The 22,011-nt window shown below is 45.2% G+C and overlaps 1 protein-coding gene across 4 annotated transcripts in view; it reads left to right on the top strand.

Moving 5' to 3' along the window:
* The window catches only part of arhgap10 (Rho GTPase activating protein 10), a 284,335-nt gene that overhangs the window by 107,030 nt on the left and 155,294 nt on the right, over window positions 1–22,011 (top strand). For 3 of the 4 annotated variants that reach the window (XM_072496090.1, XM_072496089.1, XM_072496092.1), the window contains exons 4-5: window positions 9,595–9,666; window positions 14,310–14,411. The exons of the other annotated variant lie outside the window; for it this stretch is intronic. In XM_072496090.1, the coding sequence (XP_072352191.1) occupies window positions 9,595–9,666; window positions 14,310–14,411 (174 nt within the window). The remainder of the gene's footprint in view (window positions 1–9,594; window positions 9,667–14,309; window positions 14,412–22,011) is intronic. 4 annotated transcript variants of the gene reach the window in all.

Below are 22,011 nucleotides of genomic sequence, written 5' to 3'. Positions count from 1 at the left end.
ATCCAGCTATATCATTACCCAAGATAAACTTTATTCCTGGACAAGATAGTTTCTCTATTACTCCTACTACCACTTAACCACTCTTCACTGGACTTTCCAACTTTACCTTTATATAATGGAACACTATTCCTCTCACCCTGAATTCCACATATCACCACCTTTTCTGGCAATATTCTTCCCAAACTACATAACTCCTCATCTCCTAGCATTAAAAATTGGCTAGCTCCTGTATATCTTAAAATTGTGACTTCTTTACCTGCTCCTCCTGATACACATGAGTAAACTTTACCCACACAAATAAATTCTTTAAAGAGATCTGGCACCTTCTTATCAATCACCTCTTGATCAGGCTGTACAAACTTTTGCACCTCCTCCGCTTCACTTGGGCTTTCCTTTACCACTTTAACAAACCCCACTGTCGTATCCTGTTTTACCACATCAGCCTTCCCAGTGCTTTTCTTCAACCACCAACACTGTGACTTTACATGGCCTAGTTTATTACAGTGGAAACATTTGAAACTTTTCATTTCTTTTCCACCCTCCTGGATTTATTTTTTAGTCTGAGGTACATTCCCCTTGTTATCTCCCATCAGATCACCTTTACCTTTACCACTTGAGTATTTCTCATGTCCCCAGTTTCTATCCCTCACAGGCTGAAACTGATGTCGGAAACCAAGCTTTGATTTATGAACTAATTCATAATCATCTGCCATTTCTGCTGCTAATCTCGCAGTTTTAACCCTCTGCTCTTCCACATGAGTTCTCACTACATCAGGAATTGAACTTTTAAACTCCTCCAAAAGTATAATTTCTCTGAGAGCTTCATACGTTTGGTCTATTTTCAAAGCCCTTATCCACCTATCAAAATTACCCTGTTTGATCCTTTCAAACACCATGTATGCTTGACCAGGTTATTTTCTTAAATTTCTAAATCTTTGTCTGTAGGCTTCAGGCACTGGTTCATATGCACCGAAGATGGCTTTTTTTTCACCTCCTCGTATGACTCCGATACCTCCTCTGATAGTGATGCAAACACTTCACTAGCCCTACCTACCAGCTTTGTTTGTATCAGTAATACCCACATGTCCTGTGGCCATTTCATTTGTTTAGCTACCTTCTCAATGAAATGAAAAAGGCTTCTACCTCCTTCTCATCAAACCTTGGCAGTGCTTGGACATATATAAATAGATCCCCACCAAGCCTTCGACTATGACGTTCTTTCTCATTGTCCTCATCACCATCATCCAACTGTACGTTTCCCTTTACGCCTGCCAATTTTAATTGACTGTCATGTTTCATGGCCATTTTCTGAAGTTCAAACTCTCTCTCTTTATCTTTTCCCCTGATCTGTATCTCCCTTTCGCTTTCTTTTTGCTCTCTCTTCAAGCTGCTTTAATTCTTTCTCATGTTCCATTTGTTTAATTTGTAACTGAAGTTTTGCCATTTCCAATGTCAAACTGCATCACAGGCAACTTTAAATGCTTAGCCACCGGCAGAATTACCTAATCTTTTCGCATTTTGTCAGGTATTATTAACTGCAATGTTTTTGCCAAATGTAACAGGCTGCTTTTAGTCTCTGTCCGTAAGGTACTGCATGTGACTGTCTCCACCCCCAAAAACCTCTGAGCCTCTGAAAGAGCCATTGTCCACAACACACTGCCCACTTAAACTAGAATACCACACCTGAAAATCAACCACAATACGCTCACCCTTCACTGTCTTTAAGTTCACTAAGCCAATCCAATAGTAGACTTTTATCCCGGACGAGCCCCCAATTTGTTATGGGCCAGGGTTTAGCGAACCCCAAAGTGTATCATGAAGTTCACCTGACCCACAGCTTTTAATAGATTGTGGTATGGGGAGCACACGGCCCACTCTACAGGTGTGGTGCAGCAGAAATGGAAAAGTATTTTTTAAAGCAAAACAATGTTTATTCCATGAACTCAAGTTAACCTTTTTAAAACATTGTATGAACATCTTAGCAACCATTAATTCAAATACAACCCCCAAAGCATACAACACTAAGTAATCCTTAAGCTGTCCGTTTAACATCCATAAGACTTAAAAAATAACTTTTAACAGAAGCACATCAGGTTAAAGTCACTACTGAGAGCAGTTATTAGTTTTAAATCACCAAAGGATCAATTTACAGTTTTTAGATTGCAGAGAGAGAGACTCATACACCTTCTGGCTGTGACTGCAGCTATCCAGCTCTGAAAACGAAACTAAAACGCACCCTGCAGCAAACAGCCTAAAATGAAAGTAAAAAGCTGACAGACAGTCCAGCTCCACCCACTCTCTGACATCACTGCAGTAATAACCATCCATTTCTTGAAGGTACTCTCACATGACAATATGTTGTGTAGATTGGACCTTTACTCATTGGAGTTTAGAAGAATGAGAGTTGGCCTTATTGAGACAAATAAGATTCTCAGGCGGCTTGGCAGGGTTGATGCTGAGGGGATGTTTCCTCTTGTGGGAGAGACAAGGACCAGAGGGCATAATCTCAGAGTATCGGGTCACCCATTTGAGACTAAAATGAGGAGGAATTTCTTCTTTATGGGTAGTGAACCTGTGGAATTCTTTACCAGAGAGCTGTGGAAGCTGGGTAGTTTAGTATGTTCAAGGCTGAGATAGACAGATTTTTAGCCAGTAAGGGAATCAAGGGTTATGGGGATAAGGCACGAAAGTGGAGTTGGCGATTTTCATATCAGACCTCATTGAATGGCGGAGCATACTCGATGGGCCGAATGGCCTACTTCTGCTCATATGTCTTATGGTCTTTTAATAAGGAGAAAGAGTGTTGCATTTATAGAGCATCTTTCATTTTTTTTAATAAACATTTTATTGAGGTATATTTGGTCTAGTAAACAACAACCAAATAAACAATATACATGAAACCATAAACATAGTGCAAAAGCCATTTACCTCTCGTACAGGTCCCACCCTTATTGACCCCCTACTCTAATGTAAACTACTCCCCCAAGGCAAACTTGATTTTCTCCAAACAGAGAAAGCTAGCCATGTCCGATAGCCAGGTCTCCGACTTCGGGGGCTTTGAGTCCCTCCAAGCTAATAGTATCCATCTCCGGGCTACCAGGGAAACAAAGGGCAGAACGTCTGCCTCTTCTCCTGGATTCACGGGTCTTCTGACACCCTGAAAATCGGCACCTCTGGACTCAGCACCACCCTTGTTTTTAACACTGTGGACATGACATCCGCAAACCCCTGCCAAAATCCCCTAAGCTTTGGACATGTCCAAAACATGTGGACATGGCTCACCGGTCCTCCCGCACATTTTGCGCACCTGTCCTCCACCCCAAAGAATCTGCTCATCTGGGCCACTGTCATGTGAGCCCGGTGAACAACCTTAAATTGTATCAGGCTGAGCCTGTCACATGTTGCGGACGTGTTGACTCTACTCAACGCGTCTGCCCATAGACCATCCTCTATCACACCTCTCAGCTCCTCCTCCTAGTTGCGCTTCAGCTCCTCCGTCTGCGTCTCCTCTGACCCCATAAGCTCCTTATAAATGTCCAAGATGCTCCCTTCTCCTACCCACCCTCTGGAAACTACCCTGTCCTGAATCCCCCTTAGCGGTAGGAGCGGGAAGGTTGACACCTGTTTACGAAGGAAGTCCTGCACCTGCAGATACCTGAATTCATTTCCTCTCGCCAATCCAAACTTTTCCTCCAACACCCTCCTACTCGGAAAGCTCCCCTCTATGAACATATCCCCCATCCTCTCAATTCCCTCTCTCCGCCATAACCGGAACCTCCCGTCAATACTCCCTGGGGCAAACCGGTGATTATCACAGATTGGGGCCCAGACCGATGCTCCCACATGCCACCTCCACTGGCCCCAAACTCTCAGGGCCGCCACCACCACTGGACTGGTGGAGTACCGTGCTGGCGGGAACGGCAGAGGTGCAGTTACCAACGCCCCCAAACTGGTGCCCTTACTTGAAGCCGCCTCCATATGCACCCATGCCTCCCCCTCCCCCACCTCCCACTTCCTGATCATGGTTATATTAGCCGCCCAGTAATAGTTGCTAAAATTTGGCAGTGCCAGCCCGCCCTCTCCCCGACTCCGCTAAAGCATTACCTTCCTTACACACGGGGACTTGCCTGCCCAGACGAAGCCCGTGATCACTCTGTTGACCCACTTAAAAAAGGACCGCGGAATAAAGATGGGGAGACACTGAAATGCAAATAGGACTCTCGGGAGTATCGTCATCTTCACCGTTTGCACCCTCCCAGCCAGAGACAACAGAAGCGCGTCCCATCTCCAAAAATCGTCCTTCATTCACCAGCCAGGCCAGATTCAATTTATGCAGCCGGTCCCATTCCTGCGCCACTTGGATGCCTCGGTACCTAAAGCTTCCCTCTACTAACCTAAATGGCAGCTCTCCCAGTCACCTCTCCTGTCCCCTCGCCTGGACCACAAACATCTCACTCTTTCCCATATCAAGCTTGTACCCCGAAAACCGGCCAAATTCCCCGAGAGTCCTCATGATTTCTCCCATCCCCTCTATTGGGTCCGAAACATACAGAAGCAGGTCATCTGCATAGAGCGAAACCCTGTGCACCCCCCCACCCCCCCCCCCCCGACCAGTCCTTTAGCGGGCCAGAATTAGTCGTTGGGTCGGACCGTTGACGCCATCGTAAAACGCAACGGCGTTTACGACGGCATGGACACTCTGCCGCGGAATTAGAGAATCCCACCCAGAATATCCAATTCACCGAACAGAACGTCTTTCGGGAGTTATGTGAGGAAACCAGAGCACCCGGAGGAAACCCACGCTGACACAGGAAGAACGTGCACACTCCACACAGACAGTGACCCAAGCCAGAAATCAAACCTGGGACCCTGGAGCTGTGAAGTAACAGTGCTACCCATATATACATTAATAAGGGGTTCAGGAGTTATGGGGAGAAGACCGAACAATGGGGATGAGGAACATATCAGTCATGTTCGAATGGTGGTACAGCCACGATGGGCCACATGGCCTAATTCTGCTCCTATATCATGGTCTATACCTGTGCAAAGGCATTCTGTTACTTAATGTGCTTTAGAGCTGATGTACTGCCGTTCCTAGTAAAACATGTATTCATGTAAATTTCTTTGCCATTTTAATGAAAGAGTTAACCCATAGATTAACACCTTGATTAAAATAGCACAGCAAGAATTTAAAGCATAACTACTATTCATGGTGTGCATGATTTCATCACGCGCAACGGAAGAACTGAATGAATTCATATTAATTTACTCTTTAAAATATTTATCAAAATATTAGTTGGTAATTCACTATACTTATGGATATTTACTAATGGTCTTTAAACAAGTTGTAAACTGTTTTTGTTTACTCACAAAATCCAACGCCATGCAGAATCCAGTTCCAAAATACAATGAATCACTCGGGTTTTGTGGTTCAGATAACATGGGCTTCCGGCCAGGAACGACCTAAAAGCAGTTTAGACATCCAAGTCATCATCTTTAAAGTGGCAAGGTCCAATTGTATAATGTTCCAAATTGTACCTTGTACTTCATAAATTGGTCCTTGGCGTGCATGAGTCAACGCGTTGGCAGGATTAAGCCAGAGGAACTGCTGTACTATTTCATGACAAAAATGCTTGTGACCTCCTGAAGTAATGCATCTGAAAGAGAAGAGGGAGGGTGTCTGGAAGTTCTCTTAATTATTAAGCTTTCCTAATTGTTTTCCCCCCACCCCCCATTATTACCCAATTGCCAGTTTGAATTCCGATGCAGTAGCCGATAATGTGCTAAAACAGTTATAGTTTTGCTTATTGGCACAGTCCACGGTAGAAATTAAGGTCAATTTTTAACTTTCAAGGAAGTCGGACACTTTTGGGGCGTGATTGGAGCTTGCCTAGGGTAGAGGAGGTGGGCAGCCTCGGCCAAGCCTGTGCAGCCTACCATAGTTTCATATTCCCGGGATTGATTTTTAACCAAACTGGAGAGTATAGCAAGGAGGGCAGCAGGCAGAAGCACAGATTGGTGTGCCAGCAGCCTGCCACTGGGAAACGAAGAAAATATCCCCCAATGGTCAGCAAGTGATCCAGGTGGGGGAGGAGTGATGAGGCCTGGAACAGGAAAGGCTTACCTGTGACTTCCAGAAGAGTCCTCCTGTTCTTCCTTGTGCACAAAAAAATGTTTTAAAAAATAATATTTTCTTAGCTGCTCAGTCCTCTTGTTGAGCGTGGCCTTGAAGCCTTTTGGGGCATGGTACCTGATTTAAAGTACTCTTGAAAAATGGGAGTGAGGGATAGTTCAAGCAAATGCCATCCTTATTGTTTAAATACAATTGTTTCTCCTGAGCAAAGATATGTTTGTTTGAAAAAGGCAAAATTGATCGGGAAATTGCAAACGCTGCAAGCAGGAAAAGCAGAAAATGCTGGAGCTCTTTATCCTTTGAGAGGAAAATGACCATGTTCATCATCCAGGCTGTTTGGTAGGGTTCCAGTGGGAAGGTGGTGACTGGTGAGACCCACCTGAGGCCCGAATGTTCTGCTGCAAATATGATGGGGGACCACAGATGATTTGAGTTTAAGACTAGTTGCTGGCTCGGGATTTTCTCTCCTTGTAGTTTCTCTCTGTCTCTGGTGTGCACTTGCTTTCGAAGGAAGCGCACCACTTTTTATTTGGCTGAGTTTATTGGTGGAGATCCTGGGTGAATTTCTCCCAGGGCCCAAAGTCGATATCAAATTACTTGTGTGAAGCTTTCAGAGTGTCCTTTTCTTTGACTGCCAAAGGAATGCACCCCAGATCTGAGCTCTCTATAGAAGATCCACTTTGTCTAGCGAGTGTCAGACATTCTGACTACATAACTACCCCATTTCAGATATGAGTGTCTCAATATGGTGTGGATGCCTGGCATGCCAGCTTGGGCGAGCATTCAAGGGTGTCAATTCTTGCGTGTGTCTCAACGTCAATACATATATTGTTATGGGCCAGAGTTTAGAAACTTCAAAGTATATTTTGAAGTCCACCTGACCTACAACCTTTGTGTTGAATTTGGCTAGGGTGAGCACAAGAACCTTCACTTCAAGTGTGATTCATCAGTCTTCCCAGACGCTTTAATCAAAACAAGCTTTATTCTAAGAACTTAGTTAACATATATATATATATATATATCTACAAACACACAGCAAGAATTTTTATCAATTATAACCATAAAGACACCACCCAGCTACAGTAATCTATGTATAACACTGAATGAATTCCCCATTAACTGTTCCAAATCAAAATCCACTAAACCAAAAACCCCTATTCAAAGGTGTGGCTCAGTACACTGTATTCTCACTTGACTAAAACTGGTCTTGGTCTCTGTGATTCTGATCCGGTTTTCAACCAGCAGATTCAAATTCCTTCCGGAAAGCAATTATATCTCCAAAGCCGCCACCTGGGTGATTTTTACTGGAACAGATACTTAAAATTAAAATAGAGAAAGACAGAGAACACTTCTTTATTCTCGAGTCCACAACCTTTCTTAAAGGAACACTCACATGACTAATATATATATATATATATATATATATATAGAGAGAGAGAGAGAGAGGGCTGGAGATGGGCTTTACTGGAGCAGGCTGCTGCATTACTTCAGTTTTCTTCATGCTGATTGTAAGTCCAAAGTTGCCACATGCACTGGTGATAAAGGCTACAGTATATTGCATGTCCAGCTCTGAACTAGCAGCCAGTGCACAGTCATCAGCAAACAGGAATTTGCGAAATATATTCTTGGACACTTTGATCTTTGCTTTGAATTGTCTCAGATTGAGCAGCTTCCCATCCATGCAATATGTGGACTCAATGCCAGGGCCACCATCTTGGAAAGCATCAGAGCATGTGGTGGCGAAAATCTTGCTGGGGAGGGTTGGTGTGAACATATGAGCAGCATTGACCTGTAGCCATCGAGGCTTGGTGATGAACCAGTTGACTGGGGCCTGCAGACAGATTTCAGAGCATTGTTGAATCCCTTCTGGTCATCATGGTCTGTAGATGACTCAGTTCAAGGGCAATCGGGGATGGGCAATAAATGTTGGCCCACCCAATGATGTCCACATCCAATGAATGGATAAAAAAGAGGTTTGGCTGCTTTCTGATTCTGCCAACTATCATGCAACTCTCTAAACTTGCAGTGGACAGTCCTGAGAATGTTTTGGCAAGCATTGTCCTTGGTTAGTGATGACTTGTCACTGAGGTAGAGGCAATGTTTCTTCTCCACTGATATAGTGTTACCCCCGATTACATCACCCATACCCACTGGACCACCTTCTTGCACCACCCCTCACCGAATCAGACAGCCGTCATTACCCTCCTGATCGGCCCCTCTCTGCCACCCCAACCTGCCGACTACCCACCCGCACCCACACTGATCACGCCTTGGATACCCAGGCGTTAGAAGTGGTTTTAAGAGGGGAATAGCATCGCTTCTCTCTTTAAATGTATTGCCCATTGGCTCTTGCCTTGACAAGATTATGATGAGTGCCATATGTTAATGAATTATGAATTATTTTTTAAAAACTGGCGATGCAATTGAAGCTGCAGGTTTCTGAAAATTAGTGAAGCATAATTTTGTCATAAACTTCAATGTGTAGTAAAGCTGCCAGATACCAAGTCTAAGTTATAAAGTTGCGGATATGTTACAAATCCTGAAATGCATCCTCAAATTTAATTAAGACGCAGAGAGAAAAAATTTGCATCATTCTGACATTCAATTCAGTAAAAAAAAAAATCGTAATTTCCAATTATGGCCAATTTAGCATGGCTAATCACCCTACCATGCACATCTTTGGGTTGTGGGGGTGAGACCCACGCAGACACTGGGAGAATGTGCAAACTCCACACGGACAGTGATCCGGGGTTGGGATCGAACTTGGGTCCTCGGTGCCACGAGGCAGCAATGTTAACCATTGCGCTATCGTGCCTCCCTCTAACATTCAATTCATAATCCTATTTAAGTCTTTTAAGTATTTCATGCATTGTATTTTAACATTTTCAATCCTAGTGATGTTTCTTGGGTTAAGCTCATACACAACTTATAGGCTTAAATGTTCATCGAACATTTGGAGAAATGGGAGAAATAACAAGTTTCCTGGGGACACGCATGGATGCTGGTATAGTTATGTGATGTTGCCCTAACCTACCATTATAGGTAAACATTTCATCAGGATCTGTATTATAATATGATCTTTATTGTCACAAGTAGGCTTACATTAACACTGCAATGAAGTTACTGTGAAAAGCCCCTAGTCGCCACATTCCGGCGCCTGTTCAGGTACACAGCAGGAGAGTTCAGAATATCTAATTCACCTAATAGCACGTCTTTCGGGACTTGTGGGAGGAAACCGGAGCACCCGGAAGAAACCCACACAGACAAAAGGAGAACGTGCAGACTCCGTACAGACAGTGACCCAAGCCAGAATCGAACCAGGGACCCTGGAGTTGTGAAGCAACAGTGCCAACCACTGTGCTACCGTGCTGCCCGGTATTAAAGTTGGAATGCAATGCATGTTTTTTTTTTCCTGTTGGAACAGAAATGCTCCTTGTATGAATGTTAACATTTTCTTTCAGATGCTTAACATCCGTGAAACATTTATTAAACCACTGGAGAAATTCCGAAAGGATCTGATTGGAGCAGCGAAGGTAACGATTCCATGAAGAATAATTAAGTACAAAAAAGTCTAGTTCTCAAAACTTCGCATTTATCTGTGTGTGTCGACTTTGGGATAAAAAGGAACTGTAAATTCTGCAAATTCGGTCAGTTCAATGAAAAGGTACATAATAAATACTTGCATTTATATAGCATCTTTTAAAATGCTCAAACGGTTCAGGAGATACTGGGGCATGTGCTGCAAAGCTTGTTCAAAGAGCGGTTAAAAAAGAAATTATTTGGCATTTTTGATTACGGAACAAAACAACGGTAAAATGAATTAAAACAACAGTAAGTGCGCCCTGTGCAGCACCTTCAACTGTAATAGCCCAAGTCTTCCACACAAAGATGTGGCATTCACCCTCCGCAGCCCCTCACACCACACCCCAGCATCCAATTCTGCCTCCAAATCTTCCTCCCACTTGGTCTTCGCCACCTCCAGCAATGCCATATCCTCTGCCAGGATCCTCCCATAAATCCCCAAAGCACTCTCCTCCTCCCCTTAAGGAACAAAACCCATTCCAACATCGATGATGACGGCACTACTGGGAATGTTGGGATTATCTTCCTTGCAAAATTATGAACCTGAAAATACCTGCAAGTTTCTGACTGCGAGAATCCCAATTTTTCCGACAGCTCCAAGCTCGCAAATTGTTTCTCCAAAATAGAATCCATCATTACTTCCACTCCTTGTCCTCCCATCATCTAAATTTGGCATCTAGCCTTGCCGGCCCAAACATATGGTACGCACAATAGGTGCCAACTTCAAGACTGCCCCTAATTTAAAGAGCTGCTGAAATTACCCCCATATCTTCAATGTGGAGACTGCCACCAGGTTACCCGAATACTTTCCTGGGAAGAATGGAAGCAAGGCCTCGTTCTCCTGTATTCCTGAAAATATCTCAAAATCATGTCGTTCGTGCGGACACTAACCATAGGCCCATAGACGCCTTGTAGAGTAACCGAACCCATGGCACAAATTTGGGCCCTATCCCAAACCATTCCCCAGCGGCTCCTCTAACCCATCCTGGTCCTCCTCCTCCACTGTTGGACACTCCAAACCCTCCAGAAGCTCTTTCATATCCGACTCTTCCCCAAGTGACTCCGACTTATACAATGTTTGGTAAAATGCCTCGAATGGCCCATTCACTTTGTCCTGTGCAGACATTAACCCATATCCCGAACCTGAGTGATTTCTCGGGAGGCCACCTGCTGCCTCAACTGACCAGCCAGATGACAGCTGGCCTTCTCCCCATATTCGTACAATATTCCCTTTGAGTGTCTCAATTTAAAAATAAATAAATTTAGAGTACCCAATTCATTTTTTCCAATTAAGGGCATTTTAGCGTGGCCAATCCACCAACCTTGCACATGTTTGGGTTGTGGGGGTGAAACCCACGCAAACACGGGGAGAATGTGCAAACTCCACACGGACAGTGACCCAGAGCCGGGATCGAACCTGGGACCTCGGCGCTAGGAGGCTGCAGGGCTAACCAACTGCGCCACCGTGCTTCCCTTCGAGCGCCTCAATTGACACACCACCTTATAAGTCAAACTGCATCTGCAATTTGTTCCCTGCTGGCCAAGAGCTCTGGAGTGCGGTTCTCTGAGTATTTGCCATCTATCTCCAAAATTTCATCCACCGATCATTGGCATTCCTCCCTTGACTTCCTGTCGACCTTATCTTGCACCTTATGCAAGATTATCTCTTCTCTCGCCACCACTTTTAAGGCCTCCCACAACACCGACGGCAAAACCTCCCCATTCTCATTAAATCCCACATATTGGTCAATCAACCAACCCCCCAATCCAAGTTCAATGCCCATGTCTTACCCCTGATCCAGCCCTTACAGAGCTTTACCTGGTTCTTCATGGGCAAGTGGGTCTCCTGCAAAGGCACCACATCGGTCTTCAAGTGAGAGAAAGCTCTTGCCCATTTGACCGGATACCCAACCCCTGCACATTCCATGTCACCAATTGAATCGGGGTCTCTCACTGCCCCGGCCCCTTCAAGTCAGCCATTTCCAACGTGAGGGTTTACCCCCTCCACCCACTAAACTCCTGAGACCGGAGCCCACTCAAGGTGGCATCCAGCCTACCCAACAGATGGGATGTGGAACAGACCCAAATCACCGCCAGCAAAATACTGTCCGCTCCCCTTCCTCCCAACCCCCCCCCCCCCACCTCACTCTCTTCCCCCCCCCCCCCCCCCCCCCCCCCCCCCAATCCTAGAAACCCTGCGACAACTTCCTCTTGAAACAGTCCCTCCCTGCACTATCCCCATCAAAGAGGTTTTAAGGACAATCTTGAGGGGGAGCGAGGGGGGGAGAAAAGATTTAGAGAAGGTATTCCAGGCTTAGGGGGTATCTGAGGACATGGCCACCAATGGTGAGGTGATGAAAATCAGGAATATGCGAGGGACCTGAATTGGAAGAGCGAGGGAGATTAGGGTTTGAGATGAGGAGAGCGCTGTATCTTTTAAAATATTTAACAGCATATTAATTATGGATAAATTGTCAGGGTAAATGTTATAATGACCATTTCCTTGAGTTGTTTATGTTGTTTGGTATTGAGGCCCTGATATTTCGCTGGGATTCTCTTGGTCTTTTGCTGTTTCTTTGGTGAGAGACCTATGGAGGGCGCTGAGAAATAACGCAAACTGTGGATTATTTTGTTTCCCTGAAGGTTTTATTGGTCTTACAGTTGAGCACAACATAATCTAAGCTAGTGCAGAACTGTAGGACTGCTGTATCGTCAAAGGTGCAGTCTTTATGAAAATAGTATTGTTCATTTTCTATTTGCGAGCTTCACTGTCCAGTCCAACATTTGTTACCAATCCCTAATTGGCCTGAAAAGGTGTTGGTGAGCCATCTTCTTGACCTGCTGCAATCTAGTATTGTAGGTTTACCCACAATTCTATTAGGAGGGGGATGCCCAGATGCTGTCCCAACAACAGTGAAGGAATGGCAATATAGGTCCCAAGTCAGGATGGTGTGGGGCTCGGAGGAGAAGTTGCAGGTAGTGGTGTTCCCGTGCATCTGCCTCTGTTCTTCTAGCTGGTAGATGTTGTCAGTTTAGAAGATGCTGTCATAGAATTTACAGTGCAGAAGGAGGCCATTTGGCCCATCGAGTCTGCACCGGCTCTTGGAAAGAGCACCCTACCCAAGCCGACACCTCCACCCTATCCCCATAACCCAGTAACCCCACCCAACACTAAGGGCAATTTTAGACACTAAGGGCAATTTAGAATGGCCAATCCACCTAACCAGCACATCTTTGAACTGTGGGAGGAAACTGGAGCACCCGGAGGAAACCCACGCACACACTGGGAGAACGTGCAGACTCCGCACAGACAGTGACCCACGCCGGGAATCGAACATGGGACCCTGGAGCTGTGAAGCAATTGTGCTAACCACCATGCTACCGTGCTGCCTGTCGGAGGAGCCTTGCTGAGTTATTGTAATAACTCTTGTAGATGGTATGTTGTTGCCATGGTGTGCCAGTAGTAGAGGGAGTAAATGTTAGAGGTAAGATGCTGATCAAGCAGGCTATCTGTCCCGGATGGTGTGAGTGTTGTTGGAGTTGCACTTGTTGAGGCAAGTAGAGAGTGTTCCATCACTTTCTTGATCGGCGCCTTGATAGATGCTGGACAAGCTTTGAGGATATGATATATACGTTTTGGTTTTGGGAAGAAGAACTGAAAACACTTTTTTCATCATGTTGACATACAAGTTTATGATGACCCCGATCTGGATTATGTTTTATATCATTCATTTGGAGTTTTATCATGAAAATAGTGCCCCTTTAATATGTTTGTAAATAAGACAAAAAGTTGCAATTCTCTTTTCTACATAGCAATTTATGTCAGGTAGTCCATCTGATATTTGGAAAAGAGGAATCTCCATTAATCTTTGCAACCGAATTTGATCCATTTCACATTATGAAAGAAAGATGTTTCCGTTGATCGGAAAAAGAGACTTCTGTCTGCATCAAGGAGTTGCAATCTAATGTAACAAATAGACTGAGTATAATTTGTCTGACATCCAAATAGGCAATGTCAGTGTACAGGCAGTTCTGAAATGCTTGAATGCTTGCTCATTTGGACATAACCCAAGATTATCTGAAAATTGACCTTCCATCCTCTTCACACTCAAATGCCAGCAGTGTTCTTCCAGCACAGTTTTAGTTTGGATGTCAGCTAAAATATTTTGATGCAATATCAGAGGAGAGATGGTGGTGTACTGATAATGTCACTGAACTAATAATCCACAGGCCCAGACTAGTATCCTGAGGACATGGATTAAAATCCCACCACGGCAGTTGGTGAAAATAAATGAATAAATCTGGAATATAATGTTCGTCTCAGTAATGGTGACCATGAAACTATCATTGATTGTCATAAAAACCCATCTGGTTTACTAATATCCTTTAGGGAAGGAAATCTGCCATCCTTACCCTGGCCTGGCCTACACGTGACTCCAGACTCTAAGCAATGTGGTTGACTCCCTTAATTCTCCTTTGAAATGATCAGTTCAAGGGCAATTGGGGACAGGCAATAAATGCTGGCTATGCCAGTGACACCAACACCCCGTGAAAGAATCATAAACACTACGCCAATTGTTTTATTTACTTGCAGGAAGAAAAGAAAAAGTATGACAAAGAAACTGAGAAATACTACAGCATATTGGAAAAACATGTCAATTTGTCAGCAAAGAAAAAAGAAGCATTGCTGTTAGAGGTAAATGTTTGAATGCCGTAACAAAAATGTTTTAACTTTAACTTCAGAGTTTGATTGAGTTTGAAGTTTCAAATGTTGCCATTTCCTGAGGAAAGGATTTTGGGGATATGATTACTTGTGCATTTAAAAACGGCGTAAATCTCCGGTGTTCGCTGGTGGCGGGATTCTCTGGTCCCGCCAACAGCACACCACCACCCATGGGTTTCCCAGCGGTGTGGGGTGGCTTCAATGGGAATTCCCATTGACAGCAGCGGGAGCAGAGAATCCCATCACCAGCGAATGGCGCGCTGCTGCCCGCCGCCAAGAAACACTCGGCTGGGAGGCCGGAGAATCCCGCCCAACGTGTTTGTGAGTAACAAACTAGCTGTGCATCTGAGATGCAGTTTGCATGACCATTGGCAGGTATTTTGAACAAAGACCACAGAATAAAACACCTTCATGGAATGTCATATTTGCAGCAATAGAACAATGTCTTCAGTTGAGAACAAAAAGGCCCCCGGGGGGCATCATGCGATGTGAGTTTTCACGAGCTCTGGCTCTGCTCATCTTGTAATTCATTATTTTATCCTGGTGCACATTTAATGTATGTCTTTTCTTGGGATATATGTCTTGCGCTATGTCCCTTGAGGATCCTGCTTGGTGTTTTGCGAAGAGCAGCCGAGATAAATTGTAGAAAATCCTTGGTGGTGGTCGGAGTGGCCTGGGGTGCAGTGCAGCTCAGTTTGCAATGGTGTTGTTGCTGGTGAGTGGGCTTTCTCCTCGGCGGCACTGTGTGCATCCGGCTGGTGGCTGCCATTGAGAATGTTCTGGATGTGGATCTCGGCTCTGTTGTGCAGGTCTTTAGAACTCACTTTGAAGATTTACGAGGTTCCCTTGGGAGAATGGTGGAGGCTCCTGAGTGAGTTCTTGCAATCGGGTGAGAATTTTCCCTGGTAAGTGTCCGCCTTTTAAGATGTAGAGATTCTGCTGCATGGCGTGTAGTTTATCCTGTTGGGTTTGGGAGGTAGGGGCCGGGCAAGGTGAATGTGGTCCCTGGCGAGAAGTGGAAGGCAAGTTCCCGATTTGAGTTTGAAGATTGGTTGCCATGTTACAGTAGTCTGAATTTGGAGGCTGGGTGCATCAGGTTAGGCGGAGCACAGAATGTCCGATTTTCAAGGCCTGATAACTGACCGTAAATTATCCTGGGCTGTGGGTCGCTTGAGTGCTGGAGCAGTAACATGGTGGAAGTGAAGGTGCTTTGTTCATTGGAATCCTTGAGCAATCTGGAGCAGTGTTCACTGATCCTGCCTTGGTGTTAGATTTCTCAAGCAACATAGATGGTGTCATTATCCTGCAATTCTTCTATAATCCTGGACGTTACTCCCTTGTGATTATGTTGTTGATCATTTATTGTTGTATTTTACGCAAAGAGACATAGATAGGATGCAGAGCTGGGCTGAGAAGTGGCAGATGGAGTTTAACCCTGAAAAGTGTGAGGTTGTCCATTTTGGAAGGACAGATATGAATGCGGAATACAGGGTTAACGGTAGAGTTCTTGGCATTGTGGAGGAGCAGAGAGACCTTGGGGTCTATGTTCATACATCTTTGAAAGTTGCCACTCAAGTGGATAGAGCTGTGAAGAAGGCCTATGGTGTGCTCGCGTTCATTAACAGAGGGATTGAATTTAAGAGCCGTGAGGTGATGATGCAGCTGTACAAAACTTTGGTAAGGCCACATTTGGAGTACTGTGTACAGTTCTGGTCGCCTCATTTTAGGAAGGATGTGGAAGCTCTGGAAAAGGTGCAAAGAAGATTTACCAGGATGTTGCCTGGAATGGAGAGTAGGTCTTACGAGGAAAGGTTGAGGGTGCTAAGCCTTTTCTCATTAGAGCGGAGAAGGATGAGGGGCGACTTGATAGAGGTTTATAAGATGATCAGGGGAATAGATAGAGTAGACAGTCAGAGACTTTTTCCCCAGGTGGAACACACCATTACAAGGGGACATAAATTTAAGGTGAAAGGTGGAAGATATAGGAGGGATATCAGAGGTAGGTTCTTTACCCAGAGAGTAGTGGGGGCATGGAATGCACTGCCTGTGGAAGTAGTTGAGTCGGAAACATTAGGGACCTTCAAGCAGCTGTTGGATAGGTACATGGATTACGGGAAAATGATATAGTGTAGATTTATTTGTTCTTAAGGGCAGCACGGTAGCATTGTGGATAGCACAATTGCTTCACAGATCCATGGTCCCAGGTTCGATTTCGGCTTGGGTCATTGTCTGTGCGGAGTCTGCACGTCCTCCCCGTGTCTGCGTGGGTTTCCTCCGGGTGCTCCGGTTTCCTCCCACAGTCCAAAGATGTGCGGGTTAGGTGAATTGGCCAATGATAAATTGCCCTTAATGTCCAAATTGCCCTTGGTGTTGGGTGGAGGTGTTGAGTTTGGGTAGGGTGCTCTTTCCAAGAGCTGGTGCAGACTCGGGGGGCCGAATGGCCTCCTTCTGCACTGCAGATTCAATGATAATCTATGATTAATCTAGGACAAAGGTTCGGCACAACATCGTGGGCCGAAGGGCCTGTTCTGTGCTGTATTTTCTATGTTCTATGTTAAGGGCGTGGGAGATGAGGACAAGTGTCATCTGTTATCCTGTTCTAGTGAAGATCATATTGATTCTGTGAAATGTGGTCTGTGCCCAGTTGTTATTGTGTTAATAATAATGTGTGTGGGGGGGAAAGGGGGGACGGGACGCGGCTTTTCTGACGCCTCGAACTCGTTTATAATGAAGATGAGTGGAGCCAGGGTGGGGTGATAGGTGGATGGTGGTGGTGGAATTGGATGATAGCATTCGTTAAGCCCTCACTGGGTTTGAGGATAACCCTCAGTTAGAGCTAACCGCATCAGATATTTATTTTGTTTATTTGTTATTTTTAATTTATGAATCCATGCCCTTCTCCTTCGATGGCCTGGGCAGATTATGTATCCTGGTGAGGACTGGGTTCTTTCTGACACTCCTTGAATTTGGAGATTTTCCTCAGAGTCTTTTTTTTTTTAGAGCTATTAGAATGGGAGGATTTGAGTGGTGGTGATGCTGAGGAGGGTTTTGTTAATCCTTGGCTGGTCTATTGAACAGAGAGACTGTTCTTGGTATCCTTGTTGTGGTTCTGGACATTGCAGGATAATGGGTGATATCCTCAGATCAGTTTGGGTGTTCTTCCCTTAGGGTCTTTTTTCCCCTCTTCATCAGTGTGCTGTTACTAATTTTGTTCTGCTCCTGTGGTTTAGGGGAAGTTCCCCTGGTTGTACCAAGGAGAGAGGAATTAGCCCCCAGTATAAATGCCCTGAATGTGGTTGGAAAGGTGCAAGTCCGGCAGGAGTGTGTGTGGGTGTTGCGGTCTACGGGAGGTCCTGGGGGTATTGATTCTTGTGTACCGGTATTTGCTGGGCTAGGCCAAGTCCGGTGCTGTGGCTAGTATCCTGTTGTACCTGGAGCTTGGTATGCCCCTTGAAGGCACCTATTAGGGACATCCTGAGAGGCTGGGTATTGTTTCTTCGGGGCACAGGGGCCTGTGGTTGATATCCTGTACTCCATTGACTGGTGTAATGTCACGTGTTACGCAATGACATCATTCGAGGGTTTCACGGGCTTTTGTGGAGTTCACCATTGTACCCTGTTTGAGCAGCATCCTGCAAATAAACCCCTTGCTCTATGTTATACGAACTTGACGTGTGTCACCTCTCATTCTTTCTCTTTGTGACTTCAACAAAGAACGTAACAGTGACATCTGCAACATGTAATGCTGCCAAACACCGTGGCTCCCTGTGAACCAAAGGCTTCAGAAGTAGCAGAGAAACCACACTTCCTTGGAGCATACAAAGCATCTTGAAATGTGGGGAATCCACTTCAGTCACCGTGAAATGATCACGTGTGGATGACTGACTTTAACATAGCACTCATGGTGCACCCGTTAAACTGGATTTGATCATTGACTCTGATCATCGATCCTCCCTAAAATCATCAAAGGACAGAAAATGCTGCCAGGAGCATCTTAATTCACAACTCTAGGTGTACGGCAACATTATCTAGGTATGGAGAAGGAAACAGACGCCCGCTGCCAGGCATGTGGGAGCACACCAATGCTCCTGATAGTATCAATAAGAATTTCACTCTTTCTGTAAACATTCTTATTGATGGTATTAATGTACAAAAGCAAATTGAAGATAGTGATGTTTATTTGCAGTGTATTTAATTGTGATGTTAACAGTGATATGAAATTATACCTCAGCGATCAAGGCAACTTACCGCTCCCCGCTGACGAACCCTTCTATATTGTGCCCCCATCATCCCTATGTTCCAAGGACCTCTTGTGCTTTAAGTGTAGAGGTCAGCCTTGTGGTGCAGGGACCCATTGGGGTCCTACCTCAGACTGCAGCCTCTGCATTTCTACAGGGACAGCAGTTATCAATTGGGCATGTCCTGCAGGTGAGTGCTCTGGCAGAGGGGCTAGTGAGTTAGAAGAAGATGAAGATGCTGAGATGCTCTCAGAATCTTCACCCTCCTCACTATCCTCTGCAACCGTAGGTTGGCCATCAGGCTGACATTGATTCCAGCAGCTGTTGTTCCACCAGTGCGAATGTCCTGTTAAGGAAACGCAGCTACTCATGTAATCTAGGGATACCAGTGCTCAAACTCTGAGAGGAAGCTCCAGCTTACTGAGTAAGAATTGCACAGTTGCAGGGAGTAATGCTGCTTTTGCATCCATTCTGAGTGATGCTGCATGTGTCTCTGCACAAGGTTGGTCATTCTCTCATGGTCATGATTGGAGCTCCTGTGTTTGGACCTCTGAGACAAGGTGGAGCTCATCACCATGATAGATTCTTCCACTCGCAATGTGTGAGCTCACATTGTCTCAAGAGACTCAGCCAGATGTCCACACATCTGCTCCAAATACTGTGCATTCTGGTACAGTGCCCTTCATCATGTGTCATTGACTTTAAACATATGCTGCATTCCTCCAATATGCTTGTATGTGTTGACGGAGAGTGGGCTAGTCAGATGTGATGCTGCCTCCTTGGACATCTCTTCCTTCTGATGCTCAAAACATGTGGTGGCCAAGGGTGGCCTTTTACATTGTGAGTGCACACTCGATATATGTTATTGCTTTCAACCTCTACCCATAATTGTAGTGCCTTTATCATCAATCCAACCTTCACATTCCCTCTCATACCAATGTCCCTTCTGCTCTGTGAACTAAAACGGGTCACCTCCACCATTGCTGCCATGTTCAAAGTGCCTCTAACACTGCAATTCGCCATCACCAACAATCATGGCAGACACCCTTGTTACCTACCATGGCTGTCTCATCTGTGTTCTGATCTTCTATAGCCTCGAGGACCTGCCTCCAGGCTGGATCATCTCCCTACCGTTAGGAGCCCTCTCGTCATGCAGAGACAGCATACAAAGTGATATTAACCTGAATGCCACCAAGGACAAATCTCTTGAATCTGGAAGTGCGTCAAAGTGTACATTCACATCTCTACTGTACGCATCTTTAGGAGTGGCTTGGACATACCTTCCCAATAGCATGGATGCATGTATGTACCATGTCTCCCACCTTGGGTGGAGCATTCAAATCTGAACCATTACTTGGATCTCTGTGTGCTTCTGACGAACAACTCCTCTCATCCGAGTGTAGCAGGTCATGGAACTACTTCTACATTGAATGCATGGTGCCCTGCTGTGCTCACAGTGGAGACCTGTTGGTCACTGTGACCAGGTGTTGCTGGCCACTGGGATACCAGACCATATGAAATAGGAGCAGGGGTAGGCCGTTAGGCCCGCGAACCTGTTCCGCCATTCAATAGGATCATGGCTGATCCGACATTCCTCAAATCCACTTTCCTGCCCTTTCCCCATAGTCCTTGATTCCCTTACTGATCAAGAATTTATCTATATTAACCTTAAATATACACAAAGATCCTGCCCCACAGCTCTCTGCAGCAAAGAGTTCCAAAGACACTTAACCCTCCGAGAGAAGATATTCCTCCACATCTCCATCTTAAATTGGCACCCCTTTATTCTGAAACTATGCCCTATGGTTGGTCCTAGACTTTCCCATGAGGAGAAACGTCCTCTCAGCATTTACCCTCTCAAGCCACTTAAGAATCCTATATGTCTCAATGAGATCACCTATCATTCTAAATTCCAATGAGTAGCGTCCCAACATGTTTAACCTTTGCTCATAAGATAATCCCTCCATACCGGGAATCATCCTAGTGAACCTTCTCTGAACCGTCTCCAATGAAATAATATCTTTCCTTAAATAAGGGGACCAAAACTGCTTACATACTCCGGATGTGGTCTCACTATTACCGTGTACAATTGCAGCAAGACTTCCCAGTCTTATATTCCAACCCCCTTGAAATAAGGGACAACATTCCATTCACAGCCTCAGAGTGAAAGGATGATCCTTTCAAACTGAGTTAAGGAGGAATTTCTTCGGCCAGAGGGTGATGAATCTGTGGAACTCATTGCCGCAGACGCAGTAGGCTATGGAGGCCAAGTCAATGAGTGTTTTTAGGACCGAGATAGACAGGTTCTTGATTAATTTGGGGATCAGGGGTTACAGCGAGAGGGCAGGCGAATGGGGATGAGAAACAAATCAGCCATGCTTGAATGGTGGAGCAGACTTGATGGGCTGAATGGCCTAATCATACTCTTACATCTTATGGTCTTATGCCCTTCTTTGTGACATAGTCGACAGGGGGAGCTAGTCGATGTGGTATATTTGGACTTTCAGAAGGCGTTTGACAAAGTCCCGCATAAGAGACTATTGTGCAAAATTAAAACGCATGGGATTGGGGGAAATGTATTGAGGTGGATAGAAAACTGGTTGGCAGAGAGGAAACGAAGAGTAGGGATTAATGGGTTCTTCTCAAATTGGCAGTCAGTAACCAGTGGGGTACCACCGGGATCGGTGCTGGCACCCCAGCTATTCACAATATATATTAATGATTTGGATGAGGGAACAAAATGTAACATCTCAAAGTTTGCAGATGATATCAAATTAGGTGGGAGGTGAATTGTGACGAGGATGCAGGGATCCTACAGCAAGATCTGGACAGGTTGGGCGAGTGGGCAAACCAATGGCAGATGCAGTATAATTTGGATAACTGAGAGGTTATTCATTTTGGAAGCAAAAACAGGAAGGCAGATTACTACCTGAATGGTTGTAAATTGGGAGAGGGGAGTGTATAGCAGGACCTGGGTGTCCTTGTGCACCATTCGCTGAAGATAAGCATGCAGGTGCAGCAGGCGGTAAAGAAGGCTAATGGTATGTTGGCCTTCATTGCAAGAGGTTTTGAGTATAGAAGCAGGGATGTGTTGCTGCAATTGTACAGTGCCTTGGTGAGGCCACACTTGGAGTATTGTGTGCAGTTTTGGTCTCTTCTCTGAGGAAGAATGTTCTTACTCTCGAGGGAGTGCCGTGAAGGTTTACCAGGCTGATTCCAGGGATGGCGGGACTGTCATATGAGGAGAGATTGACTAGGTTGGGATTGTTCTCGCTGGAGTTCAGAAGAATGAGGGGGGAATCTCATAGAGACTTATACAATTCTAACAGGACTAG

Source organism: Scyliorhinus torazame, chromosome 3 (genome assembly GCF_047496885.1).
Source record: "Scyliorhinus torazame isolate Kashiwa2021f chromosome 3, sScyTor2.1, whole genome shotgun sequence".
Taxonomy (NCBI): domain Eukaryota; kingdom Metazoa; phylum Chordata; class Chondrichthyes; order Carcharhiniformes; family Scyliorhinidae; genus Scyliorhinus; species Scyliorhinus torazame.
This window is presented reverse-complemented; position numbering and strand designations above follow the sequence as displayed.